The sequence below is a fragment of the Chlorocebus sabaeus genome, chromosome 8 (genome assembly GCF_047675955.1).
Source record: "Chlorocebus sabaeus isolate Y175 chromosome 8, mChlSab1.0.hap1, whole genome shotgun sequence".
NCBI lineage: Eukaryota > Metazoa > Chordata > Mammalia > Primates > Cercopithecidae > Chlorocebus > Chlorocebus sabaeus.
Window position 1 is genome coordinate 100,912,357 of NC_132911.1, and position 26,880 is coordinate 100,939,236.

The 26,880-nt window shown below is 36.6% G+C and overlaps 2 protein-coding genes across 5 annotated transcripts in view; one reads left to right on the forward strand and one right to left on the reverse strand.

The window, feature by feature from the left end:
* CPQ (carboxypeptidase Q) overlaps positions 1-21,571 on the forward strand; it is a 509,668-nt gene extending 488,097 nt beyond the window's left edge. For both annotated transcript variants that reach the window (XM_073018231.1, XM_008001157.3), the window contains one exon: positions 21,092-21,571. In XM_073018231.1, coding sequence (XP_072874332.1) covers positions 21,092-21,255 — 164 coding nt within the window. In that variant the 3' untranslated portion in view covers positions 21,256-21,571. The remainder of the gene's footprint in view (positions 1-21,091) is intronic.
* TSPYL5 (TSPY like 5) overlaps positions 1-26,880 on the reverse strand; it is a 321,910-nt gene that overhangs the window by 173,685 nt on the left and 121,345 nt on the right. The window lies entirely within an intron of this gene.

Here is a 26,880-nt window from a genome sequence, read left to right on the forward strand (position 1 = left end):
GCTTAACAACTCCCAGAGCCCACAGGGCTGGGAAAAATTTCAGTTCTGATGAGCCAAAGTGGAAAGAACTTGTTGGGTATATAGTAAATTCAACAGAGACCCTAGAAGGGCCTTGGTTTAATAGTAAGGCAAAACTAGCCCTAGAATCAAAATTACTTTAGACTCACTCTGGTAAAACTTAAAAACAAAACGTGAAAGGATCAAGTACATCTAGAGCTGCCAAAATAATAGCCAACACTTTTTAAAGGAAAACAAGAAAATCTAGACACTCAACATGTAAAATTTATTATATCTACCATTCAATCAACAATTACTAGACATGTGAAGAAGCAAGAAAATATGACCCACAACTAGAACACCCACTGGAGAGAAGCAGACCCAGAAATGATGGTGGTGATGACATTTGTAGACAGGGACTATAAGCAACTATTATACATATATTCAAGGATTTAAGAGAAATCAAAAACATAATGAAAAGAGAAATGGAAACTGTAGAAAAGGAATCAAATGTAATTCTATAACTGAAAAATACAATATATGAAATAAAAAGTTCACCTTATGGGCTCAATAGTAGATTAGATACTGCCAAATAAAAGATACATGAACTTGAAAAGATAGTAATAGAAGCAATTCAAACTGAAGCTAAAATGAGGCTGAAGATAAAAAGGCTCTTATAAAATTAAGAATAGAGTCTCATTTTTAAATAAAAATGAACAGCGTCTCCATGACCTGTGGGACAACATCAAGCAGACTAACATATATGTAAATGGAGTCCCAGAAAATGTCAGGGTAATGGCAAAAAAAACCCTGAGGAATTAATGACTACAATTTTTCCAAATGTAGTAACAACTATAAACTGACACATCCAAGAAATTCAATAAAACCCAAGCATGATAAACGACAAGAAAATCATTACAATCAACTAGGCAGAAAGCAGCAATACAAAAAAATGTAAAAGCCTCCAGAGAGTCGAAACACATTATATAAAAAAGAAAAAGATAAGAATAATCACTGATGTTTTTGTGAGAAAATGCAATGTCTTGTAGAAGATAATGGGTGACATCTTTAAAGTGCATAAACAAAAATCTGCCTACCTAGAATTCTATAATCAGCAAAAATATTCCTCAAAAATGAGGATGAAATTAAGAATTTTTTAGACAAAATTTGATGAGCAAATTTTTCACCACTATAAGAAATGTCGAAGGGAATTTATCAAGTCAAAATAAAATAATGGGAACTCAGATTTGCACAAAAGAGGAAGTTTCTAAATTAATAAATATGTAAGTAAGTTGGGCGTGGTGGCTTACACCTGTAATCCCAGCACTTTGGGAGGCCAAGGCAGGCAGATCATTGAGGTCAGGAGTTTGAGAACAACCTGACCAACATGCTGAAACCCCATCTCTACTAAAGATACATAAATTAGCTGGGCATGGTGGCATGCCCCTGTAATCCCAGCTTCTCAAGAGCCTGAGGCAGGAGAATCCCTTGAACCCAGGAGGCAGAAGTTTCAGTGAGCCGATATCACGCCACTGCACTTGCCACTGCACTCCAGCCTGGGCAACAGAGTGAAACTCTGTCTCAATAACATAACATAACATAACATAACATAACATAGCATAACATGACATAATGTAACATAGCATAGTAAGTAAATATAAAAGGCATTTTTGTTTTTAAAATATCTTTAAAAATAAATAGACTGTTCAAATAAAAAATAAAGATACAATGATATATTAGGAAAAAATGTACGATAACACCATAAAAGAAAGAAGAGAGTAAGTGGAAGTATACTATTGTAGAATCCTTAAATATATGAAATACATATCTAATGAAGACTGTGATAAATTAAAATGCATATTGTAAATGCTAGAGCAACCATTTTTAAAAAACGGTATAGCCAATAAGCCATAGAAAAGATGAGATGGAATTTGAAATGGAAAACTTCATACGAAATGAAAGGAAGAAAGGAACAGTGAAAGAATAAAGGAATAAAGAATAAAGTACAAAAAAATCAAGATGATATAACAGACAAACTCAATGTATCAGTAATTACATTAGGCATAAATAGACTAACCACACCCCACTAAAAGACAGAAATCATCAAACTGAATAAAAAAAGCAAGATTCAGTTATATGCTATTCACAAAAAAACACATTTTAAATATAAAAATAGCTAGGTTAGATATAAATGGATAGAAAAAGAGATACAGCAAATTCTGTATATGTGAAGGCTATCATAATTGTACTATCTGAAAAAGTTGGCTCAAAATAGAGAATATTATTAGAGAGGAGGAGATACATTTTATAATGGTAAAATAATCTATTCATCAATAAGACACAGTGATCTTAAAAGTAAATTCACTTGCCGAGGTGGGCGGATCACAAGGTCAGGAGTTTAAGACCAGCTGGCCAACAGAATGGTGAAACCCCATCTCTACCAAAAAAACAAAAATTAGCTGGGTGTGGTGGCAGGCACTTGTAATCCCAGGTGCTCTGGAGGCTGAGGCAGGAGAATCGTTTGAGCCGGGTAGGTGGAGGTTGCAGTGAGCCGAGATTGCACCATTGCACTCCAGCCTGGGCGACAGAGCAAGACTCTGTCTCAAATAAATAAATAAATAAAAAGTAAATCCACTCAATTACAAGCTTTGAAAACTACATGAAGAAAAAACTGACAGAATTCAAAGAATACACACATCTATAGTTGTGGCTGGAAATTTCAACACTTCTCAGCAGTTGTTAGAACAAGTAGCTGGAAAGTCTGGATGTGGAAGATTCAAACAATACTATCAATTAAATTGATCAAATTGATATTACAGAATACTGCATTCAACAACAACATGGTGTACATTCTTTTCACATGGGGTATTCACCATGATAGACTGTATGCTGGGTCATAAAAGCATCTCAACAAATGTAAAAGGATTAAAATTATATGAGGTCTGTTTGTTGATCACCATGGAATTGGATAAGAAGTCAAAAGCATTAAGATATCAAGAAAATTCCCAAATACTTGGAAATTAAATATCACACTTCTAAATAAGCCATAGATCAAAGAAGAAATCACCAGGAAACCAGAAGTTATTTGAACCTTATTGATAATAAAAACACAATATATCCAAGTGTATGGGATGAAGCTAAAGCAATGCTTAGATGGAAATGTGTAGACTAAATGCTTATGTCAGAAAAGAAGAAAGTTCTAAAATCGGTGATCTAGCTTCCACATTAAGAAGCTAGCAACAACAACAAAAATATTAACCTTAAGTAAGTAGAAAAAACTAGAAATCAATGAAATAGAAAATAATAAATAGTAGAGAAAAATCAATGAATTTTAAAACTGACTTTATGAAACAAAACTATAAAACTGATGAACTATCAGACTGGTCAAGAAAAAAGAGAAGATGCAAATTGGCAATCTCAGGTGTGAAACAGGACACATGACTACACACACATCGTTAAAAGGACACAAAAGGACTCTAAAGAACAAACATATACCAAAAAATTCAACAACGCAGATGACATGCATAAATTCCTTAAAAGACTAATTACTAATACTGATTCAAGAAGAAATAAAAAACCTAAATACCCCTATACATTAAATGAATTGAATTCATAAGCAAAAGCCTTTACTCAAAGAAAACCCCAGGCCCACGTAGTTCCCTAATTAATTCTGTCAAACATTTAAAGGATAAATAATAACACGACTATACAAACTTTAAGAAAACAAAGAGGTAAATATTTCCCAACTCATTTTATAAGGCGTATATGACACTGATATCAAAACCAAAGATATTTGTAAGAAAACTATAGACCAATATCCTTCATGAATGTAGACACAAAAATTCTTAACAAAATATAAGGAAATTAAATTCAGCAATATGTAAACTGGATAATATACTATGTTCGAGTGGCATTTATCTTAGGAATTTAAGGTTGGTTTAATATTTTAAATCAATCAACATAATTTACCACGTTAATATAATAAAGGAAAGCGTATGATCATTTCAGGAGGTGCATAAAAAGCATTGCACAAAATTCAACACCCATTCATAATAATGACTTTTGGAAAATTAGGAATAGTAACAGCTTCCTCAAACTGTTAAAAGGCAGTGATGCCAGATCTTCAGTTTAATTATGAAAGATTGAATGCTTTCCTCCTACGATGAGGAATAAGACAAAGATTCCCATTCTCACTACTTCTATTTAAACATCATATTGCAAGTCCCAAATAGTATAATTAGACAAGACAAAAAAATGAAAGATTACAGATTGCAAAGGAAGTAGTGAAATTATTATTATGAATAAACAACAGGATTGTGTACTGTCAACCTAAATAACTAAAAGAGAGAGGCTCTGTGAAAGAAAGATGTTTATCTGGGAATGGAGCATTGCAATGGAAATATCTATGCCAAAGTAACCTATGTGTGTATTCAGGGAGATAAAGAAGACAAAGCTTTTTCAAGGAAAAAATGAGGAAGATTACATAATTGTTTTGAAATAATTATCCTTGACTACAGAGATAAATAAGAAGGGTGTGATGGGTACGCTAAAAGCCCAGCCCTCATAACTGCACAATATATACACGTCTTCTGCACTTGTACCCACTAAACCTATAATTTAAAAAAAAAAAATTAAGAAAAAATAACAAGAGTGACACCTTCTGAGGTTGGACAGGTAGCTGCTGGGCAGATGTACTTACAGAAGTAAGTTTTATGCAAAGTCGATGGTCCTTGTGCAAAGTTGTGGTTTTAGCAGTCTTTTTTGTTATCAGACATGCAAGCATGAGAACCTTCTCTTCGTGACCTTCCCTAGCTGTATTTGTTAGAGTTTTCATAACATTTATGGCTTCATTTTTATTCTGATAACTTTCACAGTACATAGAAAATCCTAAGAAAACTACAAACATATGCTACTAGAAGTAAGAAGTAAACTTGGCAAGGTCACAATATATAAAATTAAAGTTTATGTATGTATAATAACAACTAGCAAATAATATTTTTAAAATAACATCAAAGAACATGAACTACTCAATAATAATTTTGGTAAAGTACACGTAAAATTTAGGAGATTTTTAAGCAGACTTAAATAAATGAAAGACAAATTTTGAAAAAGGAGAAAAAAAGTTTGAGGGCTTACCCTGATTTTAAAAACTTTCCATTCATCTACAATAATCAAAGTCATGTGGCATTGGTATATTGGCATAAGAATAGACAGATCAGTGGAATAGAATAGGTATAGCATATATGGTCACCTAATTTTTTACAAGAGTACAAGGTTATTCAGTGGGAAAAGGATAGTCTTTACAACAAATAGTATTAAAACAGATATCCTTAAGGGGAAAAAAATGAACCTTAGCCCTTACTTCATACCCTGCACAAAAATTAACTCAAAATGGATCATAAACCTAAATGTAAAATCTTAAACTATGATAATTATAGAAGAAAATATAGGAGAAAAATCTTTTGACCTCAGGTTAGGCAAACATTTCTTAGATTACTAAAGGAACTAACCACTTAAAGAAATTGATAAATTGGACAGCGTCAAAAGTAAAATTTCCACTCTTTGGAAGATACCATTAAGAAAATGAAAGGCAAACCACAGAGGAGAAAATACAATGCTTACACCTGACAAAGAACTTGTAATTCTTACAACTCAATTAAAAGGAGACTAACAACTTAAGAAAAAATGAGCAAAATATTTTAACAAACATTTCACAAAGAAGATACACCAATCCCCAATAAGTACATGAAAAGGTGTTTGAGATCATTAGTCATCACTGAAATACAAATTAAGTCTAGGTGTGGTGGCTCACACCTGTAATCCCAGCACTTTGGGAGGCCAAGGCCAGCAGATCACTTGAGGTCAGGAGTTTGAGACCAGCATGGCCAACATGGTGAAACCCCAACCCTACAAAAAATACAAAAATTAGCCAGGCGTGGTGGTACTCTACAAAAAATACAAAAATTAGCCAGGCGTGGTGGCACGCACCTGTAGTCCCAGCTACTCAGGAGGCTGAGGCACAGGAATCACTTGAACCTGGGAAGTGAAGGCTGCAGTGAGCCGAGATTGCACCACTGCACTCCAGCCTGGATGACAGAGCGGGACTCTGTCCCCAAAAAAAAAAAGAAAGAAAAGAAAAAGAAATACAAATTAAAACCAAGACAAGACATTGCTAACACTCACTAAAATGTCCAAAATAAACAAACTATGCGACAATGTGGATGAATTCCCAAATCATTATGCTGAGCAAAGGAAGCCAGACACAAGAGATCACACTGTATGATTCCTCTCATGTAAAAGTACAGGAAAGGCAAGCCTAATCCATAGTGACAGGAATCAAACCAATGGTTGCCTGAGATGGGGAAGGGAAGGAATGGACTGAAAAAGGCCATGAGTGAACTTTTAGGAGTGATGGAAATGTTCTGCATCTTATTGCTGTGGTAGTTACACAGGTGTGTTCGTTTGTCAAAACTTGTCAAATGTACACTTAGAATGAGTATTTTCTATTCTATTCAAATTTTGCATAAAAAGCAGCTAATTATTTTGTTGTTCATGATAGAAGCAATATTAGCACTTACTGTTATCCAGCTCTTTTCCAAGGTGTTGCAGCACTATGAATTCCTTCAGTCACTCAGAGAATTAGGAAATTAGCATGGGTTGTTTTGATCTGATTGGGCATCACAATAGGAGCTGACCTTTCTGTCTTCTGAGCTCTCACTTTGGATCTCATGATTTGTTCCTGGTGTGTAAGTCCTAGCTCCTATTTGGGCCTCCTTAAGGTTGGGTGCTTGGTACATCTATCATAGTCCTTTGCTTAAAACTTTCTCCTCAGCTCCTTTTACAAACGTAGTTATAAGTTGAATGAATGCATGCCTGGAGAGCAATTGAGATGGACGACTGTGGAAAGCAATGCTTTTCCTATTAGTAGAGATATTCAAGAAAAGGCTCAACAGCCACATATTAGGGATATTATGAAGTGATTTAAACATTAGATGATGGTTGGACTAGAGAAGTTCTCTCCCAGTCCTGATTATGCGAAAAGAAAACTTCCAAGGGGAGGAGTCATTTCTCCAGGGGGAAGTGAGTCTAAATATTAGGAAGGTCAGTAGCTATTCTGACAACCTACCCACCATAGACAGAGTAGGATTCACTACTAAACCAGCAGAGTGGTTAGATGTCTGTCACCAGGCATGTGGGGCTGAATCAGAAGAAAGAGAAAGATATCATTTTGGAAATTTACAAGTGAGACAGGAAATCTAAAAAAGGGATTTCAAAAAGTACAGATTCATATGAGAAGTTCCCTGGAAAGAAGAGAGGGGTGCTGGTGCGGGCAGGGGCCATCTGAGGATGGCAGCTTCACGGAATTGCCCTCTCACTCCACTCTGGGGCCAGGACTCCCCACTCCTGTGGTCTTCTCCCTAAGATGAGTAAATACGAATTCAGAACCAAGTAAAACGGCCTATACATCCTCTCACCAGACTCTTTTGCTTATAATCATCATTATTACCTTAAAGCCAAAGTTTACTCATCTGTAAAATGAGGATAATAATAATTATAGAATCATTGTGAGGCTTTGATAAGATCATACCTGTAAGTGTTTAGTACAGGCTCATAGAAAGTACTTAGTAAATCCTGGCTATGATTGTGGTTATGATTTTGTTACATGTTTCATCATTAAACCATATATCATTTCCTCCAGAGACAAAAAGTAGGAATGCTATTTCCCAATCTCTGTACCATGCTCACAGCGAAACAGCCTGTGCCATCCACTAACATATCCATAAACAATCTCCACTGCATTCCAATCAGGAACTTAGGTAAAATGAGGCTTTTTTCTTGTTAAGCTTTATCTGCAGAATCTCAAGTAGTTTTTAGCTGTGCTCTTTTATATTCCAGTCAACCTCATTTCCACAGATGTACTCCCCTAGATTGAAAGTTCCGTGAAAGCAGGCACGGAAATTATGCCCACCACTGTCTCCCCAGGGCCTAGCAAGGTACTTGGCACTTAGTGGGAGCTGAGTAGATATAAGATGAATGAATGTGGTGCCCTTTCCAAAATCCTTCTACGCAAGTCTCACTACATTAGCCTCTGCCCTGCTATGTATACAAAAATGAGTGAAAGGTTGATACACTGTAAACATAACTGTGATCATCGAGTAGTCATTTAACCTCTTTACAGCAGCTGGACGAATATTTCTCAGCTATATGAAATTATTAAATAAGAAATAATTCATGTTTCATGTTCCGTGTCCTCCATCATGAGGCCTTTTTACCAGTTTAATTAGTAAAGGACAGCACACTTTCCTTTCCACCTTTTGTCAAGAATTCTAAAGGCTTTAGAGAAAAATGACTCAGGAGGTGAAACAGCAGGACTCCTGCTGTGATTTATAAACTTGTCACTGGAAACTATTTCAGGATCTGCAGCAGCAAATCTCAAGCATCGTTTACCTTGCCCATAATTCTGGAGTTTGAGTATAAATGATGAAACAGCTAATGGCATGTTACCCCACAAAGTAGCATTAGCTTCCTTTATCATCATCAGCTGTTTTTTTCATAAAAATGTGTAAATTGCAGTTTATCTCACCAGAGAAGCATTGATCAAATGTACTTTAATTATGTTTTGTGTGGCTACTGAGAATAATCACTGTTTCTTCATCATAAGGATTGTCCTAAAAAATTACATTAATAAGGGTCAACCACAAACAGCAGTGGGAATTCAGCTACCTTTAAATGCTAAATTTGCCCCTCAGCTTTGTAGATTCCCTATAAATGAATTTCTTTGGGTCAGGATGTTTTCCTGAGCGTTGGCATTTAATGGATATTCCTTGAATCAACCTTGTACTTTAAGTGAAGTGTATTTGCATTAAGAGCAGATTCATTTCCCAGGCTACTTCTTACACATTTGTTTCCCTTTGTTTTGGAATTCACAAAGCTTGTCATGGTTTGCTCTTACTGCATTCCCTTACTGCATAATGATTTTTAGTAGGTTATATTTTAGAAGGTTTTGTGTCAAAAATATATATATATATTTGCATCTCTTCATCAGGTAGTCAGTTAAAGAGGTTGTATTGAGCTGCCAAATGGGACACTGCCAGGTGACCAGGAAAGAAAAGCCTACTTGCATAAATAAAATGAAAGCATATTAGAACATTTAGGTAACAGTCACCTGATTTTTCACTGTTGTCAACTTCTAACTTTGTTTCATCTTCAAGGATTATGGTTTGAAGCAAGGATAATTCGCCTTGTTTTTGTCTTCCTTGTAGTTCTTCCCTTAGAACCTGGTTTGGGAAAAACCTCACTAATATTTTGTAGCATCAGCCAAGTAGTTGTCATCTTTTTTGTAACCAATTGCCTTACACAAAAGCATAGGCACACTTATTTTGGATAAATCCATACTGTCTGACAAGTAAGCAAATATGGAAAATATAAAGGAATCCAGAGGCTCTCACACTCAGATCAATTTTCTTCATTGGCCAGAGCTGCCTCTAAAGAAATTCACTTGACACCGTCTTCATTTTTCTGAACATGATACATATTATTCATTAGCATTTAAGCTTATATTTAATACACACTTTCAGATAGGATTTTCTAGTAGTAAGACTTTTTTATATGTTTACCTACTATTATCCATGGTAGAGTTTCTTGTGTCCTTGACACTATGATATCTGGAAATGAAAAAAGCCCATTTTGGTTCAGACTCTTGGTCCCTCTAGCTATAATTCTACTTCTGACAGTGGCCCCTAGAGGCATTTTGTGGAGGGCCACTGCCACTTTGACATCACCCCTAAAATTGTTGGACACACCCTCTTTAAAATAATTTTATTTCTCAATATCGCTTAATCACTATGAATTTATATCAGAGTCCTTTAAAAGAACAATTTTAGCCTGCCCTACTTGTTGGGAAGAAGAGGGGAAATTAACAGCATCTTAAAACTGGAAGGACCTTTATAGGTTCCCAAGACTGATTCCAATTCCAAATAATAATACCAGTCCACAAGTGGACCTGCTTATAGAGAAACACCTGTTGCTTCTGTTTTTTGTCTCATATCCAGTTAGTTTCCCATTCACAGCAAAACATTCCCTTCAATCTCAAGGAAACTCAACCTTTTTGATTATTAGTATAGTTTCATCAAAGTTTCTTTGAATAGGTAAAATATCCTCTTTTTCTTGCCTATAATTTTTAAACCTTTTTAAAGGTTGTAAAGAATTAGGTAGTCAAGACTTCTTATAAAGCCAGGGTTTCTTTTTTCCTAGACTCTATGTGCTTAAGTGCTCTATGATAACATGTGGATGTTATAAACTCATCAGCTTGGCCATGTGGAAGTGAAAACCCCTGGTCAGGGGTGTGTGGATTCTCCCTTGTGACCTCTCTCATATTACTGTGAACCAGTTGGCCTCCAATACCATAAGCATTAACAATGGCTGACAAAACTGGGACTCCAGCTCCATTGTGTCACCTGGGCATCCGTGCAGCAGTCCTGCCAAACAGTCCTGCTAAACTATTCCAATTTCAGATGGGAATTTGATCAGAAACAGCATTTTCATGTAATGCTTCCCACTTGTCTAATTCCCTTGTTTCTGCTTTGCCAACAGAATGAGCGGTGGGCATGAAGAGGTGGGGAAGATGTTTAAGTTCAAATGTCATCTCTGCTAAAACCTGACTTCCACTGCACTGTGGCTTTATAACCTCCTTGTGTTTGTAGCCAGCTATCAAAAATCTGTCCATTTGAACATGATTATACTAAAGCATGATTATTTTAAAGCTTTCATGATAAACTCTACACTGGAAATAATCTTTAGAGTGTTTTCAGGTTTGAAAACCCATATGCACTGAATGTTCTCATGGTGTGCTCTGTCAGAAACAATTTTTAATGATGTTTTCTCAGTGAGCATCATTCCCCAGGTGTGGAGAGAACTGCAGAAAGGCATTTACAAGGAGTCACGCTGGCTCAGATAGGTGAAGGAAGAACTTGATTGACGTCAGACCATGAAAAGAGAGTGGGCAGTAAATTCTATATAGACAAAGGTGAAAACAATAAACTGAGCCTGATATATAAACATGAGTACAATTCAAAATAGAGTGGTAAGGAGGTGTGGATGTTTCTTTATCACTATATATGTTTTTGACACACCTGCACACACAGAAAATTATAAACTCAAAGATAATGAACCTAGAGTCATGTGAAGGGTGTGAGGTGGGTCAAGGGAGAAAGAGAGGATATTAAGGAGTATAGGCAGGTATTGAAGAAGAGCTGCATTTTATACACATACAGACACATGCACATATATATACCTATATATACTCTCTCTGTCTCTCCATATATACATATATATTTATATTTTTGCACATGTAAATACATATATGTAATGTATATTTATTTTCCCCCAATACTCCTCATACCTAGAGACCATGAACTACATACAGAGGGAAGGCACACTTTCTACCTGAAGGCCAGCCCTTACATTGGTGATCAGTTTGTTCAGTGCTCTTGATCATTAGAGTATGTGTATAAAATCATGGATGGGGACTTTGTGAGCCATTTAACTTTTGCAAGAAGCATATGAACGTGATTGTTCTTTTAGAGTTTGTTAGGTGGGTGGTGGTAAAGTAATACAATTTTCTAGATGATAAAATCATGAATCTCGTGCATGTCAAAAATTTTATTCAATTCATTAATTAATGAGAATATCAGTAAGATGTTATACCAATTTAAAGAGCATTTGAAAAACCAAGTCTATGCAACTTAATAAATATATATTAGGATAAAATTGTTAGGTTAGGTAAAAACTGGTTAATGTCTTAGAAGCCAATAAACAGTAACCTTTGAGATATCTGTTCTATGGTACAAAATTCCTTTTCATCTCTTTTAGACATCTGTAAGTTAACATGTAACTTCACTAAATCTGGGGCCTTTAATCAACAGTAAGCAGTGAGTCAAAATAAAATAGATTCTAATAAATAATCTTTGAGTGAACTTGGCCCCGGAATGACATTGAAAGAATGTACTGTCTACCTTTTTGCTTTATTTTTAAGTCATGAATAATTTTTGTAAGAGTGGAGAAAGGTATAAGAACATACTGAGTAGTACATATAGTGTTTGGATCTCAACTTATATACTGCTATATGTTTACATGGTTTTGGTAAGGAGCACTGGCTTGTCATTCTCCAAGGCAGAAACTGAGAGTAGAAGCCCCGGAAAGTGGGACTGACTTACCATAAGTTGCTGCAGAAAAGGAGGATGGAGTCAATCTTTATTTCTGCTTTTGTCCCATTACATGTTAATAATTTTTTTCATTTACCCATTTAGTGATTCAACAAATATCTGTTAAGCACCCACTATGTGCCAGGCATTGAGGATTGGGATGAAAAAGCCCCTGCTCTTAAGGAGCTTACATTCTAGCAGAAAAGACAGACAACAAATAAAAAAACCAAGATAATATTGTTTCAGCTGATAAATAGTGCTATGAAAAAGAAAACAAGAAGCAGCATCAAGGTAAGGGAGAAAATGAGTGACCACATGGAGGGGTGGACTTCAGATTGAATGGTCAGGAAGTCCCAGGAGGACTTTCAGGCCTGCAGAGTGTGGCCTGGCCAGAGCGATGGGCTCAACATCAAGTAGGGCTGCCATTCATCTTCTGCTCACTGTGTGAATGTAATTCAAGTCTTTATTGTATTTCATGGTCCAGGATACCTCCAACCCAAGTTTCCATCTCCTTGTCATAAAGTAGAATAGAGGTGGGAGATCAGAGCTGCAAACAAAGCAAGTCATACAAATGGTTTCCCACTGCAGAAAAGACACATTTACTGGGATAGGGCAGTGAGAGAAGGTACAGAGCATGGATTTCAGATCAGAGACACATGGGTTTGAATCCTATTTCTACCACTTATTACTGTATGACATTAGACAAGTTACAGAGATCTATTTTCCATCTGTTAAAGACACATGAAGATCCCTCCCTCATGGGGCCAATTCAATGAAATCATCTCCAGAAAGCCCTCAGTACACAGAAAGCACTCAACAAGTAGTGACTATTATTCTTGCAATTACCCTGTATGGGAAGTCTGTAGTATCATCCTCATGGAGTACTGATTAACTAGTCTTAGTTACTGCTGCCACACAGTTTTACAGCCTTACAGAAAGATGACTCATTATCACACAGTTCAGATACACTGGGACCTGCAAGTCCACCAGAGGTGCTGGTGTTGACCTAAACTGTGTGGTCAAGCCAAGGTTTCCAAAGAGATAGAAGGTACATGGGTTTAGTGGCACACCTAAAACTGTTTCACCCAAGTTTGGAGATTCTTGGGTAGCTTGAGAGTTTAGAAACTAAAAGTAGAACACTTTTAATGGATTTTTGAGGACTTTTTTTTTTTTTTTTTTTTTTTTTTTTTTACTTTCTCGTCCTGTCTTGTCCTTTGTTTTCCTTTCCTTTTTGCCCCCTCTTATGAGTTGAGTTGCTTTTTCTTCTAGGGAGCTATGTGTTAGGAAACTGTTAATGAACTGCTTTTGAGTCTAATTTTCAATAAGATTTAATACAGTAGGGATTAAACTGCCCCCTTAAAAAGAGAGATTAAGTGTCTGCAAATCCCATGAATTGATTTTCTAATTGTTTTGGTAATAATGTGTGTTTTTTTTCATTTGCTAATGTTGCTGAAAATAATAATAGTTTTGATTAAATTTTAAATGTATTTTTAGTATTTTAAGGATTCTAGAGGGACTAAGTTTTCTTGCAGGGAATATGTTAAGACCATAACATTCTTCCCTAACCCATAATTTTTATGATCAGGGAATGTCTATAATACATTCCATGGCAATTAAATTGCATACCCCAGACTGTTCAAGATGTGTTTATAAAAGGAGAAATGGATTTCCCACAGCTGCTCGCCTGTGAATGCATCCTTCACACAGAACCACAGTAGCCAGTGTATGCACTAAAATAACAGACTTGAATTTAAACTTTCAGTGCTTTCGAATGTCTTTCAAAAACTTCTCATAACACAAATTGCTTAATTTGTGTACATGAAAACTCACTGATTACATATGAATGAGAGTCAACCTACAATAAGGGGGACTTTGAGAATCTTTGTGTATGTGCCCACCCATCTCTTCAGGAATTAGCAGGTATTCAGTCTTGTTCCAACATTCTGCACAAGCCGCAGTCATTAGTGAGAGCACCCTGTGAAGGCTGGAATCTGCTGTGAACAGTGTGGGGCACCTTGGGTATGTTTTATAATATTCATCAGATGGTCTTCACCCAGTCACGTAGCTGGAAAATATTTTCTGTGAGATGAGTGTTTACAAAAAAAAAAAAAAAAAAAGAAAGAAAGAAAGATTCATAGAGAATAAGAAGGAGCAAGGGAAGGGGGAAGAGGGAAAATAATCCAAACCAGGGTCAGGTCTGTGATACAGGCTAGAATCACAGACCAGCTGTTCCATCTTTAACAGCGATTGTCACAACCTTGATTTATTAAATTGGAATTTAAATCCTCCAAGTTGTAATGAATTGATCATGATGCTGCTGATATGGACTGGTTCATCTTTGTGGCTGTATAACAACTATAATAAAGGATTAATTGAGCACCTACTAACCCTCACAAGCTTCTTGGAAGCTGGAGTTCATTAGCCCTATTTCATAATTGAGGAAACTAAAGTTGAATGGCTTTACATCATTCTTTCAAAGTCACCCAGTTTTTAAGCAGAAGAATTTGAATTTGAACCCAGCCCTACCTGCCTCCAAACCCCATATTCTCTCAGCTATATCTCCCTGCCTAGGTGCAACGGCTCCTTGGCTGACATGCAGAAGGATATGTCTTCACATTCTTAAACTCCAAACCTCCCTTGGAAATAATTTCCTAATGGTGAAACTGCCCTAATAATGCTGTAGTTTGTTTCCAGGGGAGAATATATGCCTTCAGAGCAGGCTCCTTCTACCAGCTTTCTATTTCATAAATGCATTTTATGACTCCCTCTTCAGAGCTCATATACCTGTCAGAAGATCCTGTGCAATTTATCCCTGGGGATAGTTAACATTCCCCTCGACCCACCCACCTTGCGATGTCAGGTGCTCTCAGAAATGGAAGTGCAGGATCTCCCTCAGTGCCCCTCTTTTAGATCAGTAGCTGTCACTGATAAAATGTCTCCTTGGAACTAAAGAGACAAAGTTGCAAGCCAGCCGGTGGGCCCACCCTGGTATCTCCTGCAGTTACCAGCATTCTCACTAGTGATAGAAGACGTTTTGGAGTTGTTTTAGTTTTGTAGAATGTTCATGGGAACTTAGATGATATCTGAGGAAATGCCTTCTTCAAGTCACTAGTTCTAAAGGAAGGCAGCCAAATTCCTTCAGTCTGAGAATTTTGGAGCTCTGAAGAGGGCATGGACAAATATTTCTTGCCTCTCTTTTTGAAATACGGAATTTGGAGCCTTTGTCTGTCAACCACCATGCAGTGTCTTTAAGAAGCTCTGACTAGAAGGAAACAGCCCCAAGTGTTCCAAGCTCTGTCTGCTGGAATGAAATGTCCCTTCCTGTTTCCTGACATCCACAATCCTAATTCATCCTCCATTCACCCTCAGTGACTTCTTTTCTTTGAAGGCTTTGACTCTGTCCTTGTACATGAATTTGACATTCACCTGATGCTCTGTGGGGTCCAGAGAGCATGTACTCCCCACCAGCTTCAACTAATTCTAAAATGTCACAGTTTCTGTTAAAATGCTTTCTAGCTACTACCAGAATAAACATACAGATTTGTCTCCCCTGGGTGTGCTGTGAGTTCATGGCATAAAGTATTTTCCGGTTTTAAAATGGACTTCTGGCCTGTAATCCCAGCACTTTGGGAGGCCAAGGTGGGCAGATCACGAGGTCAGGAGATTGAGACCATCCTGGCTAACATGGTGAAACCCTGTCTCTACTAAAAACACAAAAAACTAGCCGGGGGTGTGGTGACAGGTGCCTGTAGTCCCGGGAGGCCGAGCTTGCAGTGAGCCAAGATCGCGCCACTGCACTCCAGCCTGGGCGACTTTGAGCTTTTCTGCTGGGAAGTGTGGTTATCTGTGTCTTCTGGAGGTCAAGATGTCATCACCTGGCCCTGGTCCCTCTCACTTCTCCCCAGACTGGACCTCTTCTCCAGCTGTATACTCACGTTCATGGTTGTTCACACAATTTCTCCTTCAAGTTTTTGGGAGCATCTCCCTAAGGTGCAGCTCTAGTCACCCTACCTTCCTATTCATCCCCCGACCACCATGGCTCCACATTTGTGAACTACATTCAGTCTATTTTCAACCTTACATTTAGGACCTTCACAGGTGGTTGCCAACTTTATCTGCCAATAATTAGCCCAAGTTACCCCCCAATATCAACCAAACTGGGATGCTCGCATGTTCTGTTCATCTGGAAACCTGTGCCTATATCTGTCTGTTGACATCCTAAGTATTCCACCCCAGAACAAGGGGTTTATGGGAGTAGATAGGGGAAAACTCTCCTACAAAGTTGTAAGAACTTGGGTTGGGCTTGGAGAAAATCTAGATGGCATCCTGGGGCAATAGAGGACTCAAGAACAATAGCAGTGTCCAGTCCACAAGACAGGAAGTAGGGGATTCAAAGAGGGAAATCCTAGCAATGTGGTTACCAGAAACACATAGAAACATCCCTCCCCTTCCCTAATATAGTTATTGGATATAATAATGTCTTTTTATAATACATGACTTAGCAGGAGGCAAAATAAGAGAATTCCTCAGAGGTGAGAAGTAATAGAAATAACAAAAATCTATAGAACTAGGAAAACCCTGGGGCCTGGCATTTGTCTGCTAATCCCTGTTTGCCTAGAGCATTGGGTTTTAATGAGCAGTGAGTGCATCTAGGACAAGTACAAAACTTGGGGCCACTAGTGTGCTTTAAAAGATATTGATTAACTTTAGACTTATTAAGATGAATATATAACCTATAATTTCCAAGGTTTCCACTGCCAGAATTGAAATAAAGCATGTAACTTCCAAACTATAGAGTTGGGGAGAAAATGAATGAGAGGAGGGAAAAAAATCAACCCAAAAGAAGGCAAGAAAAAAAGAAAGAAAAAGAAACCTAGAAAACACAATAAACAGATAGAAGCAAAAAAAATTCAACTCTAAACTATTCATAAGAGAAACTCCTAAAAGTATGAGACAGAGAAAGGCTGCCAGTAAAACGATAGGAAAGGACATACCAGGGTAATACTCTGCAAAAAGAAGCAGGTGTGTCTATCTTAAATATTAGGAAAAACTAGACTTTCAGAACAAAAAACAGTGCTACAGATGAATTTTCAATTTTCCAGGGATACCTAATTTTAAATGTGTATACCCCTAACAACATAACTTTGAAATATATTTTAAAAATTACTAGAACTACAATATATTCAAAATCACAAAGGGACATTTTCACCATCTCTCTCAAAACTGATGGGTCGAATACTAATAAATCAGTAAGGAATTAAAAGGTTTGAAGAACACAATTAAGAAGCTTGATCTAATGGACTTACACGAGCACTGAAAGCACATTCTCTTCAAATACATATGGAACATTTACAAAAATGTATCATATAATAGGCTATAGAGCAAATATCAACAAAATTCAAAGAATCTGTATCATACAGTCAATGTCCTCTAACAGTTAAATTAGAAATCAATAATGAAAAAATAACTTAGAAAACTTCATACTTTTGAAAATTAAAAAATGCATTCTAACTCATGAGTCAAGGAAAAAAGTCAAACTAGAAATTAATAAATATTTAGAACTGAATTGTCATGAAACTACTAATGGGAACTGGTGAGATACAGCTAAAGCAGTATCAAGGGAAGATTATAGCCTTACTGCAGATGCTAGAGACAAAGTACGTCTGCAGAGTAATAAACTGAGGGTTTAACTCCAAAAATTAGGGGAAAAAAGCAAGTAAATTCAAAGAAAGGAGAAGTAAAATAATATAAGCATAATATAAACTTAGGAGCAGAAATCAATGGAAGAATAACTACTAAATAATAGAAAGTATCCAAAAAATGAAAGTCATCGTCTTTTCTTTTTCTTCAAAATAGTAATAAAACTGACAAACTGCAAGCAAGATTTAAAAAAAAAAAAAAAACCCGAGAAAACACTGATAATCAACATCAAGAATGAAAAAGAGGGCATCACTATAGGTGCTGCAGACATCAACTAAAATTAAAAATAGGATGTTACTGACAACTTCATGCCAATTATTTTGAGCATTTGGGCAAAACTCACAAATTCCTAAACAAATGTAATTTCCATAGTTAATTCAAGAATAAGTAAAAAACCTGAATAGCCCAATAACCATGAAAGAAATTGAATCAGTTAAAATTGTTATCATAAAGAAAACATCAGACTTCGATGGCTTTGTTAAAAGTTCTACAAAATAACCAGGAAATAAATAATTCTAATCTTACACAAACTATCCCAGAATGTATATAAAAAAGAAGGAAAACCATGTTATGCATCAGACACATCCTTGATACTAAAACTGGAGAGTCACAAATAGAAAATGTAGGTTTTTCAAAATGAAAATTTACAATAGCAACAAAATATATAAGCCATCAAAGAAAGAAAACTAACAAAAGGTATGTAAAACTGTTATAAAACTTTAAAGACGTTACAGAAGACAAACAGAAACATGTATCAACACACCATTTTCATGGATAAGAACACAATATTCTAATAAAAAGATGTTAGGTTTTCCCCCAGTTTAAAATAGGTATTACCACAATTCTGATCAAAATCCAAAAATACTTTTGGATTATATTTAGATGATTCTAAAATTTATCTGAAAGAGCAAATGGTTCTGAATAATCAAAACACTCCTGAAGAAGAAGGAAGAGAAAGTGAGGGAATTTGTCCTAAGGGATATCAAGGATTCTAAAGTAATAGCAATTAAGATAGTGTGGCATTGTTGCAGAAATAGACAAATAGATCATTGAAACAGCCCCAAAATAAACATATAAGGAAACTTAATATGGCACCATCAGTACCACAGATCAGTGGGGAAAGAGGATGTACTACTAATCAATAAATGTTTCTAGACAATGGAAAACTGAAAATAGAATCCTACCTCACACCCAACACAAAAATCATTTCCTATTCTGGGTGGGTGGAGAACTTAAAAACAAAAATAAAATCTTTTTAAAATTCAGAATGGAATATCAGAGAATATCTTTATAATATTAGGGTAAGGAAGGACTTCTTAAGACATAAACAGTACAAATCTTACAGGAAAAGATTCATAAATCCAACTACGTTGAAAGTAAGAACACTTATTCATCAAAACACACACTAAACAGGGTAAAGAGATGAGCCACAAACTGGGAAATGATATATACAAACTTACTAACAGAAGAGTAGTGTATAAATTATGCCAAGAACTCTTATAAGTCAATAAGAAAAAGACAAATCCATTGAAAAATGGACAAAATGCATGAACAAGAACTTCACAAAAGAGAAAACACACATAAATGACCAAAAAATCCATAGGTAAAAGCATACTTAATCTCACAATTAGTCTCATTTTTAAAACTGAGAATGAGCTAACATTTCACACTCACCAAATTTATAAAAATTAGTTTGACAATATCAAGTGCTGTAGACTATGTGAAGCAAGAGAATGACTCATATACTAACAGTATAAGTGTAAATTGAAAAGGAAAACATTTTTGAATTGCATGGTAAAATTGAACACACACATACTCTATAGCCCAGCAAACCACTCCTACATTCAAAGCCTTGAGAGTGTTGGTAGCAACACGTAACAGAAAACTGGAAACAACCTAAATGACTATTGTTGGTAAAATGGATAAATAAATACAAAGAGGTAATGTACTGCCATAAAACATGCAAATACTACAGCTATACACAACAGCATAGATAAATCTTATCTATGTTTGGATGGAAAAAGCAAGCTGAAGAAATATATCTGGAGGATATGGTTCAAAAGTAAGCAGTATTAACTGTGTTATCTGTACATGTATATTTGTTATATATAGTCAAATACATATATCTGGTAAAGTATGAAGTGGTAAAACTGTAGAAAAGGAGTGATTAAGAGGCAAGACAGGCTAGTGGGTACCTCTGGAGGAAGGAAAAGATCCGCAATGGGCAGGGGTGTCATAAATGGGTTTCCAAGATACTAGTAATATCATTCTTGAATTGAATTATGGACATATATATATACTTATTATTGTCACCCTTTATAATATACATTGATGTTCTCTACAATCTTATGTGTGTTCGGTATATTTCACAATAAAACAGTCAACCAACCAATCAAGCTAGCTAGAGGCTAAAGAACTGCAACTAGAATCCGTAAGATGAGCCTAGTAGGTTTTCAAGGATATATAAGAGACAGTGAAGTTTCCCTGAGGCTATGATCCATGACTGAAACTAGCAAAAGGCTTCGCACTTGAATGAGAAGGAAGCTTTGAAGTGGGGCAGAGACTCCTGCTGGTGCCCTTGGAGGTTGCTGGGGACATTATGACTCTAGGTAGTAAATGGATGATTTGAGAAGGAAAACTTGAACAAAGGGGTATTGACTTTCTTTTGTATCCAGGAAGGTACATGATTTGCAAACATGCAGATACAAAGAAGATACTGTCTTTTTATAAATATGAGGCATTTGTCTCAGTTACTTATACAAATAAAAGTTTATTTTCCCTCATATCACTGGAAATCCAGAAGAAGGCGGTGCAGAGCTTGTTGAGAGAGTTAGCAATATTTTCTAAATGCAGCCTGCTTCCACTCTGCCATTTTCAGTTTAGGGGTTTTTTGCCCCATGAAGCTCCAAAGTTCTCATCTGCCTTTAATGCAGCATTAGGGGTATTTTCCCAACTCTTTATCAACGAAGTTAGAGATTTTTCTGGAACTCACCCACAGCTGGGTACTCACATTATAGTCATCAGAATGGTGACACATGGACATTTCTTGCTGCAAGAGAGCCTGGAAAAGTAATTATTTTGCTATTGCAGACTGTATAATAGGAGCAGGCAAAAGTGAGGAGGGAGAGGTGTGTATTCAGCAGTGTCTGTCAAAAATACTCCACTAAGAATTCTTCCTCTTTTATCTGCAGGAGCCAGTCTACTTGATGACTTATACAAGTATTTCTTCTTCCATCACTCCCACGGAGACACCATGACTGTCATGGATCCAAAGCAGATGAATGTTGCTGCTGCTGTTTGGGCTGTTGTTTCCTATGTTGTTGCAGACATGGAGGAAATGCTGCCTAGGTCCTAGAAACAGGAAGAAAGAAACATTTTCATGCTTCTGGCCAGGAATCCTGGCTCTGCAACTTTGGAAAACTCCTCTTCACATAACAATTTCATCTAATTCATCTTCAAAACGCAACTCTATTTCATGTTTTCTGTTATTATCTTTCTTGATACTTTCCAAATTCTCTGATTCTAGAAAAAGGAATCATTCTCCCCTCCCTTCTACCACATAGAATCAACATATGATAGGGATCACAGCGGGGGCATTTCTTTATATCACCTCTTAAAAACATCGTTTCCACTGTAAAAGTAAACACAATAAATTTTTGGAAGATCTCTGATTTTTATGTGTTCATTTGTGAACATAAACATTAAATATGAAAATATTATGGTTTATATTATTTACTGAAGGAGTAGAAGGATTACTCAATTTTAGTATGATCTTAATTGAATATATGGAGGCATTTGACTTTCTAATTTGTATATTTTCATATTATGTGAATTTTTAAAATGAACTTCGGAATTTTTTAATTTGCAGGAAAAAAGGATATTATCATTTGGGGAAAAAAATCAAGAATATATAATTCAATTGCCTTATTAAAGATAAGTACTAGAGTCTGTCACTAGATAAATAGCAATGCAATTTTGCATTTATGTTTTGTATATTTTAAACAACATTTCCACGAAGTTGGTGCTTATTCACAATTTGCTGATGACATGATTGAAGCTCAGAGAGGCTCAATAATATTTACAGAGTCATCTAGAGGAAACACAGTAATCCCCATCCTCTCTGGAGCCAATTTCTACTATTTTTCCTCACACAACATCCAATATTCAATAAAAAATTACAAGACACACCAAAAGAAAAGAAAAACAAGAAAAAAATGAACTTACTGTCAAGAGATAAAGCAATTAAGAGAACAAGACTAAGAGATGACCTAGAAGTCTGAATGATCAGAGGAGTTTAACCTAACTATGATGATTATGTTAAAGGTCTAGTAAGAAAAATGGACTGCACACATGAACAGAAGGGGAATTTCAGCAGAGTTGGAAACCATAAAGTGGAGTCAAATACGTTAAAAAATGCAATGTCAGAGATACAAAATTTTTTTGGCAGACTCATCAGCCAACTGCATAAGGCTGCAGAGAGCATCAGTGGACTTGAATATATGCCAATAGAAATTATCCAAAAAGAGAAGAAAGAGTAAAGAAAAAAAAATGCCAGAGTGAATCATCCAGAAAAAAAAAAATGCCAGAGTGAATCATCCAAGAATTGTGATACAATATCAAGTTGTTCTAATATGTGTGTAATTGGATTTTCAGAAGGAGAGTACAAAGCATCAATTGTATTAATGATAATAAAATGATTGAAACAGAGTAGGATCTTTCGTTTCTGACGAAGTAGCACACCAGTACTCTAACTGGCCCTTACACTGAAGATGACTAAAAATGCTAGATAATATTTGAGAAACACCTTATTAAATATATGAATGAACTGATTAACAAGAATATTAGAAAGACTAAGTATCAAAAGACTATATACCAAGAGATACATAGAATATTTTTTGCTTTTTAAGGGTTTTGAAACTTTTAAATATATATATACACGTATGTGTGTATGCATGTGTGTTGTTTTTGTTTTGTTTTGTTTGAGACAGTATCTAACTCTGTTGCCCAGGCTGGAGTGCAGTGGTGCAATCTCGGTTCACTGCAACCTCCACCTCCCAGGCTCAGGTGATCCTCCCACTTCAGTCTCCTGAGTAGTTGAACTAAAGGGTGCTAATTTGTGTGTGTGTGTTTTGTTTAGTTTGTTTGTAGAGACAGGGTTTCGCCACATTGCCCAGGCTGGTCTTGAACTCCTGGACTCAAGCGATCAGCCTGCCTCAGCCTCCCAAAGTGCTGGGATTACATGCATGAGCCACTGTGCTCAGCTTTAAAATATATATATTTTTTAATTCCAATAGCTTTTGAGGTACAAATGGTTTTTGTTACACAGATGAATTGTATAGTCGTAATGCCTGAGATTTTAGTGTGCCCCTCACCCAACTAGTGTGCATTGTATCCAATATGTAGTTTTTTATCCCTCACCTCCCTCTTACCCTCCCTGCTTCTGAGTCTCCAATGTCCATTATACCACTCTGTATACCTTTGTATACCCATAGCTTAGCTCCTACTTATAAGTGAAAATATACAGTATTCAGTTTTCCATTCCTAAGTTACTTCACTTAGAATAATGGCCTCCAGCTCCATCCAAGTTGCTGCAAAAAACATTTCATTCTTGTTTGTAGCTTACTCAGCAGTGTTCCACGGTGTATATATACCACATTTTCATCATCCACTCATCAGCTGATGGGCAGTTAGGTTGGTTCTATACCTATTCAACTGTGAATTGTGCTGCAATAAACATATGCATGCCAGTGTCTTTTGATATGATGACTTATTTTCCTTTGGGTAGATACCCAGTAATGGGGTTGTTGGATAAAATGGTAGATATACTTTTGGTTCTTTGGGAAATCTCTATACTGTTTTCCATAGAGGTTGTACTAATTTACATTCCCACCAGTAGTGTATAAGCAGTCCCTTCTTACCACATTCAGTCAATGTCTGTTGTTTTTTGACTTTATAATAATGGGCATTCTGGGGCCAGGCATGGTAGCTCGTGCCTATAATCCGAGAACTTTTGGAAGGCAAGGCAGGAGGATTGCTTCAGTTCAGGAGTTCAAGACCAGCCTGGACAATATTGTGAGATCTTTTTTTTACAAAAAATAAACATAAAGAATAAATTAGCCAGGCATGGTGGCATGCATCTGTGGTCCCAGCGACTTGGGAAGCTGAGGTGGGAGGATCTCTTGGCCCAGGAGGTCAAGGTTGCAGTGACCTGTGATCATGCCACTGCATTCCAGCCTGGGTGACAGCAAGACCCTGTCTCAAAAATAATAATAATGGCCATTCTGACTGGAGTAAGGTGGTATTTCACTGTGGTTTCAATTTGCATTTCCTTGATGGTTAGTGATGTTGAGCATTTTTAAATAAGTTTGTTGGTCATTTGGAGGTACATAGAACATTGAACAAGCTTTCTCTTTGAGAAAGTTTAAAGAACGTGGTAAACTTAAATTCCATTCAGAGATCAGGAGATTGTAGACAAATTCCAGATTCTGCCACATTAAGGATACTATAGAACTTCAACAAAAATGAGACCCCAAAATATTATACCTCAATACAGTGGTGAACAAAAATAACTCTCAGGTCTACCAGGAAAGTTACCATGATTGAGTAAAAGCTAAGTAGAGGGTGTGAAGAAATTCCCACTTATAAAGTTATAGAAAATATTAACTCACAACCAAAAGGGGGGAAAATCATAGCATTCTGAGCGAGAACAAACAAAAATATAAAGAATTAACCCATAGTGTCCTCTGATATTGGAATTTTTAGGTTAAAAGTATTTAAGCTATGTCCATTATTTCAAGGAAGTCAAAGAAGAGTTTGAAAGTAGAATAGAGAGCATGGTACCATTAAAAAAAAAAAATGATCAAGCATACTGTAGAAAGAACCAAATAGAACTTTAGGGAATATAAATTATACTAAGTGAAAGTTTAAAATTAGGGGACAAATTTAACCAATTTAATGAGAGAGTTCATAAACTGCAAGACAATAGTGATGGAATTTCTGAGAATTTAGCACAGAATGACAAAGAATAGAAAATATAAATGAAAGATTAAGAAATATGAAGGATAGAGTTATATTGTCTAATGTGTTTAATCAGGGTTTCAGAAAAAAGAAAATGGGACAAAGAATTATCTGAAGACATAATAAATCAAAATTTTCCAGAAATAATGAGATACACAAAATTAAGAAACCCCGTGAATCCCAAACAGAATAAACAAAAAGACATATTTCAGAGAAACTACAGACCAGAAGAGACAAGAAGCTCTTTGAAGTAAGAGAGAAGAGATGGACTATCTTAAAAAAAGCAATAATTGGACTTTTAGCTAACTTCTTAACAGCAACAATGCAAGCCAGAAGACAATGGAATAAGATCTTCCACATGCTGAGAGAGAACAATTATCAACCTAACAACTCTGTGCTCATGGAAAATATCTTTTGAAAACAAGGACAAAGTAAAGATATTTTTCAGACTAAAAAGTGAAAGAGTTGGCCAGGTATGGTGGCTCATGCCTGTAATCCCAGCACTTTGGAGGGTGAGGCGGTTGGATCACCTGAGGTCAGGAATTCGAGACCAGCCAGGCCAACATGGCAAAACCCTGTCTCTATTTAAAAAATACAAAAATTAGCCAGGCATAGTGGCGCATGCCTGTAATCACAGATACTGGGGGGCTGAGGCAGGAGAATCACTTGAACCTGGGAGGCAGAGGTTGCAGTGAGCCAGGATTGTGCCACTGCACTCCAGCCTGGGCAACAGAGTGAGACTCTGTCTCAAAAAAAAAAAAAAAAAGTGAACAAGTTTACTACCAGCAGGTCTTCACTAAAGGAAATTAGAAAAAGTGTCCTCTAAGCAAAATTAAATGATTGTAGAACAGACACATACAAGAAGTGAAAAGATGGGCTCCAGGCCAAATCAAAATCTATGTGTGACTTTCCAGGCCTGACTTTAAGCATTACAAAGGCTTTACCTGGCAGGCCTACTGGGACAAAGCTGCCCTCTTGATGTGGTTTGATTGTGTCCCCACCCAAATGTCATCCTCAATTCCCGTGTGTTGTGGGAGGGACCCAGTGGGAGGTAACTGAGTCATGGGGGCAGGTCTTTCCTGTACTGTTCTCATGATAGTGAATAAGTCTCATGAGATCTGATGGTTTTATAAAGGGGAGCTTCCCTGCACAAGCTCTCATTTGTCTGCCACCATGTGAGATGTGCCTTTTACCTTCTGCCATGACTGTGAGGCCTCCCCAGCCATATGGAACTGTGAGTGTATTAAACCTGTTTTTCCTTATACATTACCCAGTCTCGGGTACGTCTTTATCAGCAGCATGAAAACAGACTAATACACCTCCCCACAGCAGATTTAGTGCTCTGCCAGTGGGTTACCGTTTTCCAGAAGGAGTTGCAGTCAAGGACTCAGGCCCCCTAGGGCAGCCACCCATTCCTCACTCAAACACCTCCATTCAAGGCCTCCTTATCTTATGACCAAGATACTTTCATCCACTCTGACCCAGTACTTTTCTAGTTCTAGACTTCCCCTGCTCCCTTCTGTCAGTTCCCTGGACCATAAAATGTTAGGAGTCATTTGGTTAGGGCTCTTTGTTAGTGAGATGATTTTCCCTGTCTGAACCGATTCATCTGACCCTTGCCTACTGCCATTCCCTGGGGAAAAAAAATGGAATGTTGGGAAACTGGTACTTATTTTTGCCTCTTGTTTACACTATCTCTGTAAGTGATTAAGGCTTGATTGTTACTTTCAGTTTGGCTCATTGTTCTCACTAACCACCTAACCCTGGCCGCTGGACAGAAATTAAGAGCAAAGAAAGTGATAACCGTTTTAAACAAACATGGAATAAATAAAAACCACAATAATAAGGTGGTATTTGAAAAGAAAACAAGATGGAAAGAATATATTTCACTGGAATAGCACGTGAATAAGTGAAGTTACTGGAATTAGTGTTCTAAGGTCCTTGTGAAACTGCCTTTGCAAAA